The sequence below is a fragment of the Cucurbita pepo genome, chromosome 6, assembly GCF_057944985.1.
Source record: "Cucurbita pepo subsp. pepo isolate OVF chromosome 6, ASM5794498v1, whole genome shotgun sequence".
NCBI lineage: Eukaryota > Viridiplantae > Streptophyta > Magnoliopsida > Cucurbitales > Cucurbitaceae > Cucurbita > Cucurbita pepo.
The window spans coordinates 14236129-14258782 of NC_141803.1; the positions used below are offsets into that span (position 1 = coordinate 14236129).

At 32.9% G+C, this 22654-nt stretch overlaps 1 protein-coding gene and 1 pseudogene across 1 annotated transcript; both read left to right on the forward strand.

Annotated features, from left to right (window-relative positions):
• Window positions 1–1484: 1484 nt before the first annotated feature.
• Window positions 1485–2257, forward strand: LOC147792409 (uncharacterized). The gene is made up of 2 exons (XM_087124477.1): window positions 1485–1814; window positions 1901–2257. Exons 1-2 carry the CDS (start codon window positions 1485–1487, stop codon window positions 2255–2257), a joined length of 687 nt encoding a protein of 228 aa, XP_086980603.1.
• A 17230-nt stretch (window positions 2258–19487) lies between these two features.
• LOC147792410 (zinc finger BED domain-containing protein RICESLEEPER 2-like) lies at window positions 19488–20811 on the forward strand (annotated as a pseudogene).
• The last annotated feature ends 1843 nt before the right edge of the window (window positions 20812–22654 follow it).

The window sequence follows — 22654 nt, forward strand, 5'->3', positions numbered from 1 at the left end:
GTTAGTATCTAAACTCATTAAGTTTTAATACTTATGAACATGCTAGTTATTTACTATAATTGATGTTCTAAAAGTGCCTAAGATCCAAATTGCTTCCGCATGTGTTATATTAACACCATCAGGTCCATGCACAGCACTCGCATCTTCTTCCCCCATTTGACCTCCGCTAGCGCTTGAATGCACTTAACCGCCTCTGCCTCCTCACTTTTCACTTGCAACAGGATCAACCACATGAAGCAACTTTTGTCATCGACCAGCAGGAGGAAGAGGGTTTTGCCGCCTGAAGTCGCCGACTTGATGGGCCTGCAGATATCGCTGTGCACGAGCTCCAACGACTCCACCAGCATGGTAGGATGCTTGAGACGGAAAGAGGGTGTGCCTCTGCTTGCCGATGAGACACCCATCGCACAGCCTATTCACGCCTTCGATTGCCGGAAAACTGTGCACCATCTTCTCGTTGTGTAGTTTTTGTAGAGTAGGACAGCTCAAGTGCCCGTACCTTGTGTGCCACCTCCAAACTACTTATTTGGTCCTGGCCGAGAGGCTAACCGGCTGCTCTATCTCAAACTCTAAGATGTAGAGGTGGTTTACTGCGCGTCGAACTTGCGTAAGCAGCCGCCATTGATCACGCAGATCTTGAGTAGCCCGCGCCATTGATCATCGCAGATCTTGAGTAGCTGCCAGCCTCATCGAGTTGACCCAAGCTCACAAGGTTAGCCTTGAGCCTCGCAATGAAGTAGACGTCGGTCAGTTTGTGGTGATCGCCTCCCTTGTCGACGAGCAGGATGGTGTCGCGCCCTTTGATCTCGACGACGGAGCCATCGCCAAACTTCACCATCCAGCAAATCCCTAAGTCGAGCTCGGAGAACGCAGACTTGGCCCCGACCATATGGTTTGTTACCCCTGTGTCGAGGACCCATCGTGGTGCACTTGCTGCTCGCCGATTTGAGCGAACACTTGCTCCTCTTTCTGCTAAATCAACTCCTCAGTCGATGCCTTTGTCTTGCCCAGCTGGAGCTCTTCCTCGGGATCAATCTGTTGGAAATAAACTTAAATGAGAGAAAAAAAAAAAAGGAAAGAAGCCGTTATTAATTTTGGTTTTAAAATTTAGTCAAAAGCCAATACCCATTCTAGGAAAGTAGTAGTTTATGGGTGTGATAGTTATGGCCAATTTTAGCCTTAGAAAAACTTATAAATAGGCATTACTTCTCATCCTAATTGTAGAGCAAAAAGAAGCAGAAAGAGAAAAAGAGCAAGGTAGAGCAAGAGCAAGTAGAGCAAAAAAAAAAAAAAAAAAAAAACAGTGCAAGAAGTGTAATAGAAGAAGGCTTTTGAGAATTCTTTGTCTCCTTGCCTCTCCCCTCTCGACACCCCTTCACAGTTTCGTGAGAGTTATCTAAACGAGTTAGTTTTAAAGCGAGCGTCTATTTTTTGCAAATTGGTATCAGAGAAAATTTATTTTCTACAAATTGGTATCAGAGCCGATGGCGAACATGATGGGACAAATGCTGCTACCACGATTAACGAAGACAAACTACGAGAATTGGAGCATCCAAATGAAAGCTCTTCTCGGTTTGCAAGACACATGGGAGATGGTCGAAGAAGGTTTCAAAAAACTAAAGGATACCACGGGTTATACGGCAGCGCAAAACAAGGCGCTAAAGGAAGCACGTTCAAAGGATAAGGCAGCATTATACATGTTGTTCCGGGCTGTTGACGAGTTGGACTTTAAGAAGATTGCAAGGACAACTACTTCAAAAGAAGCGTGGGACACTCTAGAAATGGTGTTCAAAGGAACCGACCGAGTCAAGCAGGTGCGTCTCCAGACTCTGCGTGACGAGTTGGAGAGCATGAAGATGAAGGAGTCAAAAAATGTATCTGCTACATCATGCGCATACAGATCGTGACAAATCAACTAAATAGAAACGGAGAAATGTTACCCGCGACGCGGGTTGTGGAGAAAATCTTGAGGTCGTTAATAGACAACTTTGAGAATGTCGTATGTGCAATAGAAGAGTCGAAGGACCTAGCGAAGTTCACAGTCGATGAGCTTGCCGGTTCTCTCGAGGCACACGAGCAATGTAAGAAAAAGAAGGAGGAGCCATTCGATCAAGCGCTTCAGACGAAGGCATCGATAAAGGATGAAAAGACACTCTACTCTCAAAATTTTCGAGGTAGAGGTCGTGGAAGTCGCGGGAATGGTCGAGGTGGTCAAGGAAACACTTACGAAGAAAACTACCAGGAGAAGAGACTATAGAGCCAAGCAAATTGGCGTGGAAGAGGGCACAATCAAGGGCGCGGTCAAGGATACAATTTCAACATCGAGTGCTTTAAATGTCAGAAATATGACCACTATGCAAATAATTGTAACTACGACAGATGTAACAATTGTGACAGAATGAGTCACTATGCGAGAGATTGTCGAGCCGAAGAAAAGGTGGAAGAAACCATCAACCTGGCCTTGGATGACGCAACAAATGGAGGCATTCTCTTGATGGCCCAAAATGAAGAGCCGAACACAAAAGGAGACGACGGCGCGAAAGACGATGGCGGTAGTCTTGAGGTGGTAGAAACTGTTAGAAATGAGGTGACACGCAACGGATTTGGCGAAATCGCGGTATCGGAGATGATAAAATCGAAGAAGGATGAACAATCGAATAATAGAGAGCCCGAGCTTGAAGAGAGAGAGCTCCAACGGCCGTAAAAGCAATTCGAGGAAGAAATAAGAAAGAGGATGAAAATTGAAGAAGAAAAGAAAGAGGTGGAAACAAATGTTGAAAGGTTAGAGAAAGAAATGACTGAGTTGAGTAAGAGTTACTTTTGTCTAAAATAGGAGAAGGAAAAAAATGAGAAGATAATCTCCAATCTTACGAAGAAAGTTGAAGAAGGTGTGGAGAAAGAGAATAACTTGTTAATGGAGATTGAGGCTCTAGTGGACGAGCTAGTGTGGGAGGAGAAAGATATAGAGATGCTGACTCAACAAAGAGACGTGAACCTGAATCAAATCCAACAGGAGGCAGTGAATTTATAACACACGATTGAGATACTCACTCATGATAAAGCCGAAATGGAGAAAGCAAAAATGCTAGCTGTAAATGGCGCTGTGGACTTGCGAAGGGAATTAAGTAAACTGAACGAAGTCATGATGTCTGAGTCAAGCGTGGCTGAGAATGGGAGAAATGAAGAGTCGGTATCTCAAATAGGCTGTTCTAGAGAAGATCCAAATGAAGTCTCATCAGAGAAGGACAACCTTATTTTGCCGCTCGAGGAAAAGGATAAAAAATTGAAGAAACCACAACTGAGCTCGAGAAAACGAAAACGGCGCAGGTGGAATCATTGAATAGAACATTTAAGTTCATGAGGGAGTTTTGTTGGAAATAAACTTAAATGAGAGAAGAAGAAAAAAAAGCAAATTTAGTCAAAAGCTTTTAAGAAAGCAATAGTTTATGGGTGGGAAGACGTGGGATAGTTATGACCAATCTTAGTCTTACTAAAACTTAAAGATATGGTTTACTTCTATCTCTAATTGCAGAGCGAAAAGAGAAAAAGAGCAAGGCAGAGCAACTAGAAGAAGAAGAAAAAAAAAAAAAAAAAAAAATTGGAGAAAGTGTAATAGAAAAAGGCTTTTGAGAATTCTTTGTCTACTTGTCTCTCCCCTCTCCTCTCGACACCCCTTCATAGTTTCTTGAGAGTTATCCAAACGAGTTAGTTTCAGAGCAAGCGTTTATTTTCTACACAATCGACCCATCACCGACGACGTTTTCGTGGATTTGAAATCAGAATTGGGGACGTCGGATAAGATCGATGCACTCACCATAAAAAGAGCCGACTCTTCCTCTTCAGATTAGGCCATTTCCTCTCGCTGATGCTCCCATCAAGCTTTTGATCCCCTCCTTCCCAATACTCTCAAACATACTTAGGCCCAAGCCTATTTTTAGGGATTCAAACACCAGCTTCTCTCTTCTGTTAGTATGTTAGTCTCTCTTCTCTTCAAATTTTCTACCTCTCTCTTCTCTTGGTTTGCTATTTGGTAACTCTCTGAGGTGAGTTGATCAGACCGAATCTGTCATCAATTGAGCGTCAACGGCCATCAATTTGAGACTTGAGTGAGACTAGAGGTGGGGTGTGACGGGATGAAGACGGTAGAGCAAAATTCTGTATTTATTAATAAAACTATATAATTAATTTATATTAATAATTATATCTTCTGACCTGAAATGAATTATTTGTATAATTAATTTATATTAATAATTATATCTTACAACGTGAAATGAATTATTTGTACAATTCTGATAAAAAATTAAAACTTGGGGTGTGAGTCAGTTTAAAATTGAGTGGAGGAAGAAGGCAGAACAAAAAAAATATAATTAATAAAACTATATAATTAATTTATATTAACAATTACATCTTCGGACGAGATTATTTGAATGATAAAGAATTGAGACGGGTTAGACTTGTGGTGGGATGTGACTCAATTTAAAATGGAGTAGATGAAGGCTGCAGAACAAAAGTCTTTAATGATTAATAAAACTATATAATTAATTTAAATTAATAATTACATTTTCTGACCAGAAATGGATTATATGTACGATTTTGATAAAGAATTGAAACATGAACGTGACTGAAATAAAAGGATAAAAACTGCAAAAACAAAAGTGATTAATAAAACTATTTAATTAATTTATATTAATAATTAAATTTTCTGACAAGAAATTGATTAATGGTACAATTGTGATAAAGAATGGAGACGTGGGTAAGACTCAACGTATGCTATGACTCAGATTGAAATGGAGGGATGAAGAATGCAGATCAAAAGTCTATAGTGATTAATAAAACTATATAATTAATTTATAATAATAATTAAATCTTTTCACGAGAAATAGATTATTTGTACAAATCTGATAAGAACTGAAACGTGGGTTGTGACTCGGTTTGAAATGAAGCATGAAACGTGGGTTGTGACTCAGTTTGAAACGAAGGGGATAAAGAATGCGGAACAAAAGTCTCCAATGATGAATAAAACTATATAATTAATTTATATTAATAATTACATTTTCTGACCAATCAATTATTTGTACCATTTTAATAAAAAAATTGAGATGTAGGTCACACTCGACTTTGGGGTGTGACTCAGTTTGAAATTGAGGGACGAAAAAGAACCAAAAAAAAATTCTATCCCTCTCTAATTTTTTTCTATATTTTTATTTTTATTTTTATTATGTTTGTATTATTTTTATTTTTATTTTTTTATTTTTTATGTGCCAGCTCCCTCACTCTAATTTTTTTTATTATTATTTATTTTTATTTTTATCATGTTTATATGACTGCTTTGATTATCTCTTTACCTGCTTGACTGATTAATTTTTTTATGTGCTCTGATTATGAGATATATTTTTAACCATATAAATCTTAATCTCATATATTTTGGTGTTATTATTTTGATTTTGTATCCTTTCCAATCTTATTGACAAATTAGAAAAAAAAAACAGACATTTGAAAATATCAGACAAAGTTTCTATTGGATGGCTTCTTCATCAACCATGAACATAAGGAAGAGATAGATTCCGATGATGAATTTTATAAAGACTAAGAAGGAAGAGATGGTATATTTTAGTGCTGTTAAAGAATCTGAAGTTTATTTTCCTTTAATGTTCTGTTGTCTGATTTTATCGGTGGCTTTTTGGTCTTAATTTCATTTTAATTCATTTTAATCAATTAATTGATTGATGTTTTAATGATAACAAACTACTCTCAGTATTAATGTTTTTCAATATTTTGAATTGTACATAGTATAAGGTTGGGATAACAATTTCTACGACTTTTCAATTATTCAAATCAGAGCTAAACGAAGATATTACAGTTGAGACAAGATACCCAAAGTGATGATGTGGTAGCTAGATTAAAATGATGAAAATCAAAGTATGATATTTATAATTTTGAAGAGTAACAACGGTGGAGTTTTTTTTTTTTTTAATTATTATATTTCTAAATAAAAATTATTTATACAAAATATAATTTTGAATCTAACCGTTAGTCACATCGATTTTTATTATTACTATATTATATTATTATTTTATTTTATTTTGAAATTTTTGTGTTACTCACGTCATTTTTTTATTATTATATTATTATATTTATAATAAATTTTGAAATTTGAATTTCTGTTACCCACATCCTTTTTATTATTTTTATATTATATTATTATATTTAAAAATAAAAAAAATTGGAAATTATTTACTTTTAATCTTTACCTTCTATTTCTCTTTTTTAACACAATCCAATGGTCAATATTAATTCCTACTTTTTATCAGTTTCCTATTTAAACAGTTCAACCTACAGTTTTTAAAACACACAACTTCTATAATTCTTCATCTTCAATTTTCTAAAGTCTCTATCTTTGCTTTCTCCAAACTTCCACTTTTATTTTTTCTTTATCTCGTGGGAGGTTTTTATTGTATTATGAGGAAATAGTTGTGGAGTAGGTTGAGTTTGACCGAACCACACTAAAACTACACTAAAACTACAGTGTCATATTTTCAAACTCTTCCCTACTTCATTTCAAACTTATTATTGTAATTTATTGCATGTTCCAAGTGTTTATTGTTTCGACTAACTATTTTGTTATATTAATTATCATTTTTATTATCATTAAAAAGTTTCATAATTAGAAAAATTAATCACGCTTAAATACTTTTATAGTTAAAACCCTATTCACCCTCTACGGTTGCCATACAGATCCAACATTTATAAATTTGAATGACTCTTCCTTGTGATATATACAGGTTTTGATGTACCCGATTTTGATATGCAGCATTTGGTCTTATTCTTGAAATTCCTTTGCACGACAAAGGATACTCACGAATACTTAAAGAAGTTTGGATCTCGGCAAATGAAGCTATCAAGTATTACAACAACGAAAATGTAATCATTTTAACTCCTCGCTATGCCCATTTTGTGTTCTTTTATTATGTGAAAAAAGAAATTGTCCTTTCCTCTCTCCATGTGTTTGTGCTCATATATATATATATATATATATATATATATATATATATATATATATATATATATATATATATATATATATATATATTTAGTAATGTTTCCTTTGTTACTGAACTCATTTTAAAGGTTAGAAGGTAAGTGAGGGAGGTTTAGGACAAGATTTTACATCACAATTGATGTGAAGCCTATGGAAAGGTTTGGGACAAGATTTTACATCACAATTGATGTGGAGCCAATGGAAACATCGGCCGAATTTTTCAAGATAACCTTATTTCCACCGAACTATAGAGGCTGAACTTAATTTTGCAAGCCAAAGCTCTCGAATTGACCTTTCACCAATAACCACAATCTCTACCCTTTTACTCCACTCAAGTTATATATATATTTTGAAGTTTTAAATGTACTTAGAACTTATTTTGAATTTTGTGTTTAAAATAGGAAATAAATCTTCTAAAATATTATTGGTTAATATTTTTAAATATAAACTCATATTAATATTCAATTTGAAAAATGTAATATTATTATGGGTACAATAATCAAAATATATGAAACTTACTTCATTAATAATTAATAGATTCATTCTTGTATGATCTCCTCTATCTACTCGTACTCTCCCATTTTTAATTATTCAATATTTTATATCTTTTTTCAATTTTGAATAATTTAATATTTTTTATTATTATTATTTTTTTCATAACCTAAAACAATTCTACCAACCAAAATTATTCATATATTTGACGTAATACAAATCCTAAAAAAAAAAAAAAAAAAAAAAAAAAAAAAAAAAATCACAATTAACTTTCAACTATAAAAATCCATGAAATCTGTAACTATATTTTTTGCATTATAGATGGATTTGCTATCCAATGGTTCTTCAACTTACCTTTTCGACAATGATTTTTATCAAAACGGTTACTGTAATCTTACTAAAGGAGAATAGATGGAATATTTTTGTGCATGGGCAGAAACCGAAGTTTGGTTTCTTTTTTTTAATATTCTGCCATTAAATCTCATTTTATAAAATTGAAAGCTCCATTTTATGTATGTATGCAGGGTTTTGAGAATGACAATCTGTCCCTAGTCGAAAAAGATTCGAATTTCGGCAAATGAAGCTATCAATCATTACAACAACGAAAATGTAATCATTTTAAATCGTTAGTTATGCCCATTTTGTGTTCTTTTATCATGTGAAAAAAGAATTTGTTATTTTCTCCCTCTATATTTTATTATCGTTTTAACTCTGTTATTTATTAATGCTGATTTATGGAAACTAATTTTAAAGTTGTAGATACTGTGAAGATGAATCATAGAGGGACCTGTCCTACAATGTATTACACTCATCTAATTGATCCAAGCACAATCTTTGTAGCTAACCCTTTTATGATCTCAGATAAATAAACACAATCTCTAGATTTCTACTCCGTATTCATGTTATATAATTTTTCTTTTAGAATTAAATGTATTGATCTCTTGTTTAAATTTTATATTGTTTTTTAATATACACAAGTCCACGATACTAAAATTAATCTATATTTAAAATATTATCTCATCTAAATTCTTAATAATTCAATATTTTTTATCCTTTCCAACCAAAATTATTCATGAAATCACGTTCAAATGAGAGTGATTTTAAGAGGAGATGATTGAAAAATATTTTTTTTTAGAAAACTGAGTATTACTACTCATATCAATCCATTAAACAAATAAACCATCCCTTAGGGTCAACAAATAAGATGATAAGTGTTTGCTCGTATGACATCTATATTTTCAATCCCCTCTCCTTTGACTTATTGGCGAATTCTATGAACTTAATAGTTTTGGTATGTCTTTTTCTCCTTTCGAACTTAGTTACGAGCATGACTATTTGATCGTGGGTGCAATTGTCTAACAAAAGAAGATTAATTTTAAGGTGGGAGAAATTTAAAACTAAATATTTATGGTGCAAATGATACTCACGAAAGAAAACAAATAATTGTTTGTTTGCCTTAGAAGAGTTATTTGGTTTATGTTGGAGTGATGATATCTATGAAAATGTAGTTTGATTAAAATGTTTAATCAATATTATATCTACCTAAACTAGACTCAAATTTTTTTAAGTCTTATATTTATGGTTACCATTAGGTCAATCTTGATAAATAAATTAAAGATTAAATTAATGAGTTCTAAAGAAATATAATTAGTAATACCTTCCTCTAACAATTCCTTATCAACCCAAAAGTTTAAGGATAAAATTTACCAATAATTTTAATGGTTGAATATTAGATGTTAGTAGAGAAATAGTAATTTAAAATAATTTTACTTAATGGATAGCAATATTATTTCATATGCTACTTCTTATGGCTGGATCATAGCTATGATTTATGTTGAATCCGTTACTATATAGAAATAATAGAAATAGAAGAGACGAGAGCCTTAACTACCAACGGTAGTGAAAAAGAGGGGCCAAGCTTTCCGGAACTGTAACCACGAAAGTAGTTCAACCTTTGTTTACAGTCGAGTAAAAGAGTGAAAGAAAGGAGTTCACTCGAATGAATCTTGAGTTGAGTCTTTGTTTTGTTTACGAAGGGAAGCGCCCTCTTGCTACCCATATGCGAGGCGCCGTCTCTTACTCTTTGGGGCTGTTTAATCTCAACGAACCAATTTTATGACAGGAGTTTATGTTTCATAAAAAGGGTTTAACAATTTTTTTATGTTGCAGAAATCGTGACTGGAATGATGGGAGAAGAATAATGATTAGAATGGCGGGAGAAGAATAATCTAGTTACTCGAAAATATTCCATAACTATTTGTACTTGATATTATGTGCTTGGATTCTAATTGGAATTTGTGTTTACTATATTTAAACATACAATTAATTTTATATATCAACTATTTTAACATACATACAAAAAAAAAAAAAAAAAAAACGAATTTTTAAACCAACAAAATTAAATCTCTATATTATCTTGTTTGGAGAAACATTTTTCTCTACATTTCTCTAGATTAAACCAAATATAACATTCTCTTTTTTTTTCCTCTATCTTTTTTTCTCTTCTTTATAACTTCTTTATAATCTGATAAGATAATTTATCTAACATATACATACAACCTATTTTAGTATTAACAAAGTCTTACTTACCTCCTCATAACCTCTCTCACACCCATTCTTTCCCCACAAGTTCTTGATCATCCAATATTTTTTACCATAACTCACAATCAGAACAACATGACAATGAAAAACACTTATGTCTTTCTTTGCCGATACTGTACAATAAAAAAAGAAAAAAAAAGTTACTCCTTAAATCAACTAAAATAATAATATTTAACCATCATATTTTACTTATTAAACAATTTTCCTCTACTTACACCACCTATTTCTTGATTGAGTTTAGGTTTTCAATAACTATGGTTTGATATGCTATAATCTGGATTGAAATCTACTGTTAATAAAATAAATTATATTATATATACATTAAATGAAAAATTATTAAATTAATGAGTTTTAAAAAGAAATTCATCTCTTTGCAATTTCCTCCATTCCTTCCTAGGATAAGATCCACTCAAAAGCTTTTGTAACACATAAAGAATAACATTTTTCTAAGCTATATTTTTTGGATGAGGGATAACGCAATCTACAAGATGTTGAGGTGCAGCTTGAAATATATTTTTGTATTGACCGTGCGGCCCTTATGCCCAACAACAGTCTATTTGAAAGAAAGAAAAAAAAAAAAACAATTTCAATTATTAAAATGTAGAATAAATCTTAATATAAATATGAAAATACAACTATAATAAAAGAATAAGTAATACTTAATATAAATATGAAAATACAACTATAATAAAAGAATAAGTAATACATACTACATTTTTATAATTTGGAACGGGAGTAACAATGTTATGTCAATCATGCTTAATAAAAATTAAAACTAGTAAATAATTCTAAAATTATATTTACATAATATCTAATTAATTTTCAAATTTACTCTTCCTCATCTTTCAATTTTTGTATTTAATTAATTCATAATTTTTTAAAATTAAACTAATAATTCGTTCACTAATTTATTTTAAAAGTCAAGTTTTAGTTGATGTGATAAAAAAAAAATTAGACAGAGAAAAAGATAATATATTAATAAAACATGATATATTGCAGTGTGACTCAAATATTATCGAAAAATAAAAATCTATTCATTAGGATAGAGTCAATATGAAAAAAAAGATCGTATAAAAAAATATAAGATAATATTCTAGTAAAGATTATTTTGTTCAATCAATACTTTGGTCTTTCATCAACTAGAAAAAATAAATAATAACAGAATTTACAAAGTTCCATTTCCAGAATTTGATGGCGTTGATGTTTAGTCTTCAACTACAAGAAAAGAAAAGGGAAAACAAAAACATTGGGTTGATGTTTAGTCTCAACTACAAGAAAAGAAAAGGGAAAACAAAAACAGGAATGATATAAGAAAACAAGAAAAGAAATGAAACGAATACATGTTGAAAACACATCCCGTAGAGAAAAAGACAAAGAAAAAACAGAATAGGGGAAACTCTCTTCAAGCAAGAAGAAAAGAATGAAATGAGATGAAAAGAACAAGAACAAGAAGAGATGAATCCCATCCCTGCGAGCAAGCAGAAGTGGAAGGTCCCTGCGAGTAAGCGGAAGAAAATGAAATGAGATGAAGAAGAACAAGAACAAGAAGAGATGAATCCCCTCTCTACGAGTAAGCAAAAGTGGAAGCTCCTTGCGAGCAAGCGGAAGAGGAGGACTAGAGAGAAAACATGAATGATATAAGAAAACAAGAAAATGAATAAAATGAATACATCTAATGTCGTTGAAAACACATTTAAAAAACAAGAAGAGATGAATGAAATGAGACGTACCTTGAGCAGTCGTAGCTCCGGATTTAGGCAAGAACAAAAAGAGATGAATCCCCTCCCCTGTGGCAAATAAGAAAAAAAAAATGAGAGTTGAAACGGAATAAAATGAAAACGGGGATGAAACTCCGTTACATCTGGCAAGAAAAAGTGGAAGTTCCGAGCGAGCGAGCCAAACAAAAGGAAAACAGAGAAAAAAATGAAAAGGAGGAAAAAGTATGGAATCTAGAAGTTAATAAAGCAAAGAGGGAGGAGATAGAACCTAATACAAGGTGTGCCAATTGGGAAAAAAATGATGAAAATGGAGAATAGTGAAGAAGAAATATGAAAAAGAAGGCTAAAAATGGTTAGAACGTGCAAGAGGAGAGGGAAGTGACTGTGGAAGAATGTAAGAAGCAGAAAAACTATTTTGATTCTCTCTCACAAACCACCATGATGACCATTCGCATATAAGTTAGTAATTAGGCGAACACAACGTTGTGAACTGAAATTAATCTTTTCCAAAACTTTCCCCTAATCAAACCTCATTAAAGTAAGGATGAGTATATGACACAAAATGACTTGATACCTTCTATTGCTAAACAAGCTGTAAACGTAACGGCGTGTTGCTAGGCAATCCCCACGTCGAAACAACGATTGAGAATCTCTTCTAGAAATAGTTAAGACCAATAACACCACCCATAGCCACGTGGATAGCCACAATGCTATGTTCCACTTCGAAGCAAAGTATTGAGTGTATAAAAGTGTGGGAGATTTTGGCTTGAATTGCTTGCCTGTTTTGGGGTCAAACTTGTCTTGAATTGTAAAAATGGTAAAACATAAGGGTGCATTTTGTCTGCAGCAACTTCTGGTCTGGGGGCTGGCATCGATTTCACGTTATCCAAAATTGTGATCAAATATTCCAAATTGTGTCTATCCACACGACCAATGTAGTACTGGCCTAGCTCCTAAAAAAAGTCGACCCTAAGCCACTTATCATACCTCTTGCATCTTCGTTGACTTTTATAGCAACTTCATCCCCTTGCCCCCGATTAATAATTAATCTTATGACCAGAAATGGATTATTTGTACAATTCTAATAAACAATTGAGACGTAGGTCAGACTTGAGGTAGATCGTGACTCAGTTTGACATGTAGGGGATAAAGACTGCAAGTCTGGAACGTCACCCAATCATTTATAAAACTGTATAATTAATTTATATTAATAATTAAGAATTATTTGTACCATTATGATAAAGAATTCAGACATGGATTATTTGTAGGATTTCTTTTCAAGCAGTTTCATCAATCTATTCAAAAATTATTTTGGAACCAAGGTCTTGTCACTAACCTAAAAAGAAAAAAAGAAAAAGAAATAATAACAAAATTTAAGTTTCATTTCCATTTTTATTTCTATAATCTGATTTGTTTGACGTATATTCTCAACTACATTAGCAAGAAAAGAAAAACGAAAATGAGAACTATTTAAGAAAACAAGAAAAGAAATGAAACACATCTAATGTCATTAAAAACACCTTCTGAAAAGAAAAATATAAAAGAAAAACATAAAAGTGAAATGAATGAAATTGGACCTAAAAACATAAAAGTGAAATGAATGTTGTAATTCTGTATTTAGGAAAGTACAACAAGAGATGAATTCGATCCTTGTGGCAAAGATGAAAAGAATGAGAGTCGAAACAAAAATGAAACGAAAGGGGAAGGAAACTCTGTTACATCCAGCGAGCAGAAGTGGAAGCTCCCTGCGAGCGGAACAAAAGTAAAATAGAAGGATTCTCGTCACAAAGCAACTACACAATGAAACCGAAAACAGAGAAAAGTTTAGGCGAGAAACAAAAGATACGAGCAAGAGGAGACAAAATAAACAAAAAATCAAAATCATGAATGGAGACAATGAAACTCGGCAACATGTACGAATTCGGAATGGATAAAAAAATTGAAGGGAGCATCAAGCTTCTAAACACATATGAAGTATCACAAAAGCTTATCTTCGCAAAATACTAAGGTAGAACGAGAAAAAATGAGCTCAAACAATTAAAAAAGAATTTAATTCCATTCAATAGTGAAGAAGAAACAGTAAAGGAGAAAGATAAAAAAAAAAAGTTACAACCTTACAAGGAGGAGAGAGAAGTGATTAGGGAAGAAAAAACAATTTGATTCTCTCACATAAAAAATGATCAAATGCTCCACAATGTGTTTGGCCATCGACCAAACCAGCTCGATCCATTGCAAACCAAACAGAAAGTTTCTGAAGATCTGCATCATGCACCACCTTGGTGATCATTCCGAATATAAGTTAGTAATTAAGCGAACACAACATTGTCAACTAAAATTAATTTTTTTCCAAAACTTTCACCTGATCTATTTAAAGGAAGGATGAGTATATGACACAAAATGGCTGGATACCATCTGTTGCAGGTTAAGTATATTTTTTAAGTTAGTACGACAATCTATAAGATGTTGAGGTGGAGTTTGAAGCATATTTTTGTATTCACCCTTGTAAACGATGCTCTAGATGATTCAATCGCCCCCACAGCTGCTATGGCCCACCAACCGTCTAATGAAAAAAAAACATAATTTTAATTATTAAAATGCAAAATAAATCTTAATATAAATATGAAAATTTATGTATAATAAAAAAATAATTAATAGTTACTGTATCTCTCTCGATGTCGAATTGAAGAATATTATGTTGGCACCCATTAAATATTCCTCTCGCAGTTTTAAATCAAAATTAAGTAAATAATCATAAAATTGTAGTTAAATGTACAAATTTTCATAAATTCATTGATTTTATCAACCAATACGAAGATTACGTGTTTGGTCCACGTTCACCACACCAAGGGGAAGATTATTGAGAATTATTGGGAATGAGTCCCACGTTGATTAATTAAGTGGAATATCATGGGTTTACAAGTAAGAAATATTTAGTGGATTATCTCCATTAGTACGAGGCCTTTTGGTAAGCCCAAAGCATAGAATAAATTTAAACTTCTTTTTACAAATATTTATATTATTGTACAAATATAATCTATGGTTGGAAAAGAAAGACGGGTGGTGATTAGGGTTGCATGATCGAACTCAATATTGGTGGTGATTGGTTGGAAAAGAAGGACGGGTGGTGATTAAGGTTGCATGATCGAACTGAGTATTGATGGTGATTGGTTGGAAAAGAAGGACGGGTGGTGATTAAGGTTGCATGATCGAACTGAGTATTGGTGGTGATTAAAGTTGCATGATCGAACTAAGTATTTATTGGTGGTGATTGGTTGGAAAAGAAGGACGGGTGGTGATTAAGGTTGCATGATCGAACTGAGTATTGATGGTGATTGGTTGGAAAAGAAGGACGGGTGGTGATTAAGGTTGCATGATCGAACTGAGTATTGGTGGTGATTAAAGTTGCATGATCGAACTAAGTATTGATGGTGATTGGTTGGAAAAGAAGGATGGGTGGTGATTAAGATTGCAGGATCAAACTCAGTATTGGTTAGAAAATATGGTTGGACGATCAAACTCAGTATTGGTTAGAAAATATGGTTGCACGATCGAACTCAGTACTGGTGGTGATTGGTTGGAAAAGGAGGAGTGGTGATTAGGGTGATCGAACTGAGTATTGGTGGTGATTCGTTGGAAAAGAAGGACGGGTAGTAATTAAGGTTGCATGATCAAACTCAGTATTGGTTAGAAAATATGGTTGCACGATGGAACTCAGTACTGGTGGTGATTGGTTGAAAAAGGAGAGGTGGTGATTAAGGTTGCATGATTGGAAAGTCAGTATTGGTTAGAAAATATGGTTGCACGATCGATATAAAGAAGGAGTGGGGTGGTGATTGGTTGGAAAAAAGGAGGGGTGGTGATTGGAGTTGCATGATCGAACTCAATATTGGTTAGAAAATATGGTTGCGTGATCGAACTCAGTACTCGTGGTGATTAGGGTTGCATGATCGGAAAAGAAGGAGGGGTGGTGATTAGGGGTGCATGATCGAACTCAGTATTGGTTAGAAAATATGGTTGCACGATCGAACTCAGTACTGGTGGTGATTGATCGAAAAGAAGGAAGGGTGGTGATTAGGGTTGAATGATCGGAAAAGAAGGAGGGGTGGTGATTAGGGGTGCATGATCGAACTCAGTATTGGTTAGAAAATATGGTTGCACGATCGAACTCAGTACTGGTGGTGATTGATCGAAAAGAAGGAAGGGTGGTGATTAGGGTTGCATGATCGGAAAAGAAGGAGGGGTGGTGATTAAGGGTGCATGATCGAACTCAGTATTGGTTAGAAAATATGGTGGCACAATCGAACTCAGTACTAGTGGTGATTGATCGGAAAAGAAGGAGGGGTGGTGATTAGGGTTGCATGATCGAACTCCGTACTGTGGTGATTGGTTGGAAAAGATGGAAAAGGAACCGTGGAAGGTGGTGTTCATTTCTTTTTTATTGGTCGAAAAAGATGGAAAAGGAAATACTGAAGTGAAGTAAGGAAATATTAATAACAAAATATGTAAGCTATATGAAGTAAAAGAATAAAAAGTCGGCGAAATAGATTTTGGAATTTATTGGAACAGATTGAAATAGAAGCCTATTTAATAAGATAACATTAGTTTTGGATATATCGAAAGAGGTCGACCATTTCAAAAGACAACTAAGTCCAGTACATGAAAACAAGTAGTATTGTAAAAATACTACAAAACTTGACAATGTTTTTATACATGAAAATATGTAGTATTATAAAATTGAATACAATGTACTAAAACATGTAAATGATCATTTGGCAAGATATATATCCAAAATGATAACACCAGTTTAGCATAATATATATGCAGAAGAATGAACATTGATTTACACTAAGCTAACTAAAAAAGCAGAACTAATCGGCCCAAACACGACTGAGAGTTGTCTTAGTAGAACTAACACCATCTTCTCTTTTATCTCCCGATGTTCTGCCTCTTTCTTCTCTCTGAATTTTCTGCCTCTCTTCTCTGCCTTTGCTCCTTTATAGATTCGATAACCTCTTTGAGGTGGGTTGATTAAACCGATCGGCCATCAATTGAACGTCAGTAACACCATCAATCGAGACTTGAGTGAGACTCGAGGTGAGGCGTGATTCAATTTCAAATAGAGGGGATGAACACTGCAGATAAAAATTCTATATTGGTTAATAAAATTACAAAATTAATTTATATTAATAATTACACGTTCCGACTATAAATGAATTATTTGTACAATTGTGATAAAAAAAATAGAAACTTGGTTCTGACTCAGTTTGAAATTGAGTAGAAGAAGTTTGCATAACAAAAGTATTACATCTTCTGACAATAAATGAATTATTTGAATGATAAAGAATTGAGACGTGGGGTCATACTCGAACTGAGACGTACTCAATATAAAATGGAGGGGATGAAAGTTGCCTAACAAAAGTCTGCGATGATTAAAAAAAACTATATAATTAATATAAATTAATAATTACATTTTCTAATGAGAAATGAATTATTTGTACGATTCTACTCAAGAATTGAGATGTGGGTTGTGACTCAGTTCGAAAGGAAGGGGATAGAGGATACAGAACAAAAGTATGCAATAATTAATAAAATTAAATAATTAATTTTTATTGATAATTACATTTTTGGACAAGAAATGAATTATTTGTATGATTCTGAAAAAGAATTGAGATGTGGGTCAGATTCGAGGTGAGTTGTGACTCAATTTAAAATAGATGATATGAAAACTACATCACAAAAGTATACAATGATTAATAAAACTATATAATTTATTTATATTAATAATTACATCTTCTAACATTATTTAAATATGTCATTGCATCCTAATTGAAATTTATCTTTTAACATAAAAAACGGTGCAACTCAAAATAATATTAATACCGATTTTGAAACAAACAAGATTAAATCTTTATATTCTCATTGTTTGGAGAACAACATTTTTTTTTTCTTTACATTTTCTCCTGATTTAAGTAAATCATAAAATTCCTTTTCTTTTCTTTATCCCTCTTTTCTCTTCTTTATTAGATAATCTATCTAAGACTTATATAAGTATTAACGAGGTCTTACTTACTCTGCCATAACCTCCTTCGGTTCATTATTCTCCCACAAATTCTTAACTATTTAATACTTTTTTTATTATATCTTTTCCATGACCTACAATCAAAATAATAGTTTAATCACAAACACTCTAATCTTTCTTTGCCAATTTTAGACGATAAAAAGAAAAAAAAAGGTACTTTTTAAATGAACTAAAATAATACTTTTAACTATAATATTTTATTTATTAAAATAAATTTTCTTTAATCACACTTTCACACATTTTTGCTCACGAGTCATTCTTATATCACCTATTTCTTGATATTGGGTTTAAGTTTTCAATAACTCTATTAGGGGTGTACACCAAACCCAGAAACTCGAGAACCCACCGACCCAACCCGAAATATAAGAGTTGGGTTGGGTTGGGTTGTGTTGAATTTCGGGTTTGGGTTGGGTCCATTTTTTTTTTAACCCGACCTGATTTGGGTTGGGTTCGGATACCAAAAGAAAATGATTGGGTCAACCCGGCCCAACCCAAAAATATTAAAAAAAAAAAAAAGAAATTAAAACCCAAAGGCCCAAAGTCAAACCCCAATCTACAGTTTGTCTAGTCTCTGACCCAAAGCCCAAGCCCAAACCCAAACCCAAACCCAAACCCAAACCTGACGTTTCACAACTCAATAATTACTTCAGTGGTGAAAGAAATTTCTCTTTCCTTCTCTCTACAATTTTACTCTGCAACTCATTTCTTTGCAATTCATTTTATTCTACCATCCATTCCCTGCCATCATCTCCTCTCCTCTCCCATTTCAATCCACTCCAATTCATTTCAATCCTCTCTGCCATTTCATTTCAATCCACTACAATTCATTTCAATCAATTCCTCTACAATTCATTTCAATCCATTCCTCTCTCTACTACAATTTATTCATCCATTCCTCTCCCTACCTCTCTACAATTTATTCATCCATTCCTCTCCCTACCTTTCTACTCTCACCCTCTCCACAAAATACAAATCTCTCTCGATACTTAGTCTCCTCAAGGAATTTGATCTCAATAGCATTCTCTCGCGTTCTTTGTCTTGTTTCTTTCTCGAGCGCCGTCTTTCTCTCTTTAGTCTCTTGGAACGCTATAATGGGTAAGTTTTTTCTCTTTTTGTTATATCCCCTGAAAAAACTGATTGTATATTTTAACCTTGATGCATTCTATGATAATTGTTCAGTTAAATGTTTGAATCATAATAGTTCTATTTTACTTTTTATAGATGGAAAACAATAGTGCAACAGTATGTGCAAGTAGCTCTAGTAATTATAATGCATCAAAACCACCATTGGCTACCCAATCTGAATTTAAGAAGAAACCCAGTAAATCAACCGTGTGGGATCACTTTACATGATTAGAAAACAATAATAAGAGATGCAAGTGCAACTATTGTTCTAAGGAGTATGCTTGTGATACTAATTCTTGTGGAACTAGCACGTTATGGAAGCACTTAAAAAATCAGTGTAGGAAGTATACATATAAGGTGGAGGACAAAGGACAAACCACTCTAAGTTTTCAATGTTCAATAGATGGAAAGGGTGGTAGTAATATTGTTACTTCATTATTTAGTCAAACAAGATGTAGAGCATGCCAAGATGATAATTATGGATGAATTATCATTTAAGTTTGTAGAGAATGAGGGTTTCAAATTGTTTTGTAATACTGCATGTCCTAAGTTTGACCCTCCGTCAAGAGTAACCATTGCTAGAGATATATTTCAGCTCTATCTAGAAGGAAAAAAGAAGTTTTGAAAGATTTTTTAGTCCGTCATTCCGAGAGGGTTTGTCTTACCACTGACACATAAACTTCGTTGCAAAACATTAATTACATGGTAATCACCACACATTTTATTGATTCAGAATGAAATTTGCATAAAAGAATTCTCAACTTTTGTCAAGTTGCTAACCACAAGGGAGAGACTATTGGCAAGATTATTGAGAGTTATTTATTGGAATGGAGAATCGATAAGGTTTTCTCTGTCACAATTGATAATGCAAGTTCCAATGATATATCTATTTCATATATTATGAAAAGGCTTAGAAGTTGGAATTCACTTGTCTTAGATGGAGAAATATTACATATGAAGTGTTGTGCTCACATAATTAATTTGATTGTGAATGAAGGGCTTAAAGAAATGCATGACTCCATTTCTAGTGTTCGCAATGCCGTGAGGTATGTTAGATCATCCCCCAAGAGATTGACAAAATTTAAGGATCGTGTTGAACAAGAAAAAATTAAATGTAAACCACTTGTTTGTTTGGATGTGGCGACTCCATGGAATTCCACTTATTTGATGCTGGATCATGTCTTGAAATTTGAAAAAGCTTTCAAAGTATTAGAGGATGAAGAATTAGATTATGTTGATTATTTCAAAGAGGGGATCATGGAAACAAAAGAATAGGGCCACCAACCATTGATGATTGGAAAAATGTTGCGGTGTTTGTAAAGTTTTTGAAGGTTTTCTATGATGTCAATGCCAAGATAAGTGGTTCTTTATATGTGACTTTTAATTCTTATTTTCATGAACTTTGGGGTATTCGAGAACTTTTAATTCAGTGGAGTACAAATGTGAACTCTGTTTTAAGTAACATGAGTTCAAATATGAAAGTTAAGTATGAGAAATATTGGGGCTCAGTGGAAAGAATTAATAAGTTGATATTCATAGCAGTGGTACTCGATCCTCGTTACAAATTGGATTACATATCATTTTGCTTTTCGAATATTTATGAAGATGCTATGGCTAAAGTGATGGTGGATGGCATAAAGAATTATTTAATTCGTTTGTATGATTACTACAAGTTTTATAATAATGCTCAAGATCACAATCAATCTGAATCAAGACTCACTTTTAAAGTCCATGAGTATGAAGATGGACACAATTGATGAAGAGAATTTGAGTGGTTCAATATTAGTATTATCAAGATATAAACGACGAAGAGAAGAGCAATCACTCGAGTTAAAGAATGATGTGGATCGATATTTATCTGACCCTAGTGAAGAACTTGATGATAATTTTGATGTTTTGGTATGGTGGAAAGCAAATGAATTTAAGTATAGAGTTTTATCGAAAATTGCCCAAGATGTTTTGGGCGTTCCAGTGTCGACTGTATCTTCTGAATCAGCATTTAGTACGGGTGGGAGGATTCTTGATTCTTTTAGGAGTTCTTTGACACCTAAAACAGTGGAAGCTCTCATATGTACACAAAATTGGATCGGTAGAAAATCAATATCGTTAGATATTCCTCAACAACTTGAAGATTTGGAAATTTGTTCCAAGATTGAGACAGGTAACTCCAAATCTATTTGTTGTCTATTTGTTAAGATGTATTCTGTATGGTTAAGATGTATTCTGTATTGTTATATCATAATTTATATTTTATTTTTCAGATGATTTAAGACCTTCAAGTTCCACCAACGTCATTCAAGAATAATTATTTTTCAATGCAAGTAAAATATTTGAAGTTACACTATGCTTTATCCAACAATCTTAAAACGTCTTAAAACGGTACTAACTTTCAAGATGTTATTTTTCTTTGGTAGGAATTAAGAATGCAAGAGAGGGTTGGATAATTTAAAATTTTTAAATATTTTGTTGAATGTTGTAACTTTAGAATTGATTGATTTCATATTCTTTATATATTTATAGGTGATAATATTGATGCAATAGAGAGTTTGATATTTTTTATCTACAACTTCGAGTAGTAATTGTTTTATCGATGTATTCTGTATGGTTAAGATGTATTCTGTATTGTTATATCATAATTTATATTTTATTTTTCAGATGATTTAAGACCTTCAAGTTCCACCAACGTCATTCAAGAATAATTATTTTTCAATGCAAGTAAAATATTTGAAGTTACACTATGCTTTATCCAAACAATCTTAAAACGTCTTAAAACAGTACTAACTTTCAAGATGCTATTTTTCTTTGGTAGGAATTAAGAATGCAAGAGAGGGTGGGATAATTTAAAATTTTTAAATATTTTGTTGAATGTTGTAACTTTAGAATTGATTCATTTCATATTCTTTATGTATTTATAGGTGATAATATGGATGCAATAGAGAGTTTGATATTTTTTATCTACAACTTCGAGTAGTAATTGTTTTATCATTTTAGGTCATACAAATTAAATTTTTTTAAATTTTTTTGGACCAACCCGAACCCTACCCGAAAATAGAGGGTTGGGTTGGGTTGGGTTACTAATCCAACCAACCCGAACTTTTGGGTTGGGTCAAAAAAATCCTCCAACCCAACCCAACCCGGACCATGTACACCTCTATTTTTCGTTGGTCGTTCTTATATCACCTATTTATTGATATTGAGTTTAGGTTTTCAATAACTATTCTTTGGTACGCTTTAATCTAGATTGAAATCTACAATTAATAAAATAAGTAAGTTATATTATGGATACATTAGATGAAAAATTATTAAATTAATGAGTTCTAAAAAGAAATTTTACTTCGATGATTTTTTTGTAATTTCCTCTCTTGTTATTAAACTTGTAATCCTTCTTCTTAGCAATTCCTTCATAGGATAAGATCCACTCTTGACAACACTTATGGAATAACATTCTTATAAGCTATATTTTTTTTTATCAGACATAATGCAATCTTATAAGATGTAGCTTGAAGTATATTTTTGTATTTACCTTGTAAACCATATTATAAAGTGATTCAATAGCCTAGTGGGTTTTATGCCCAACAAAATGTCTAATTGAAAGAGAAA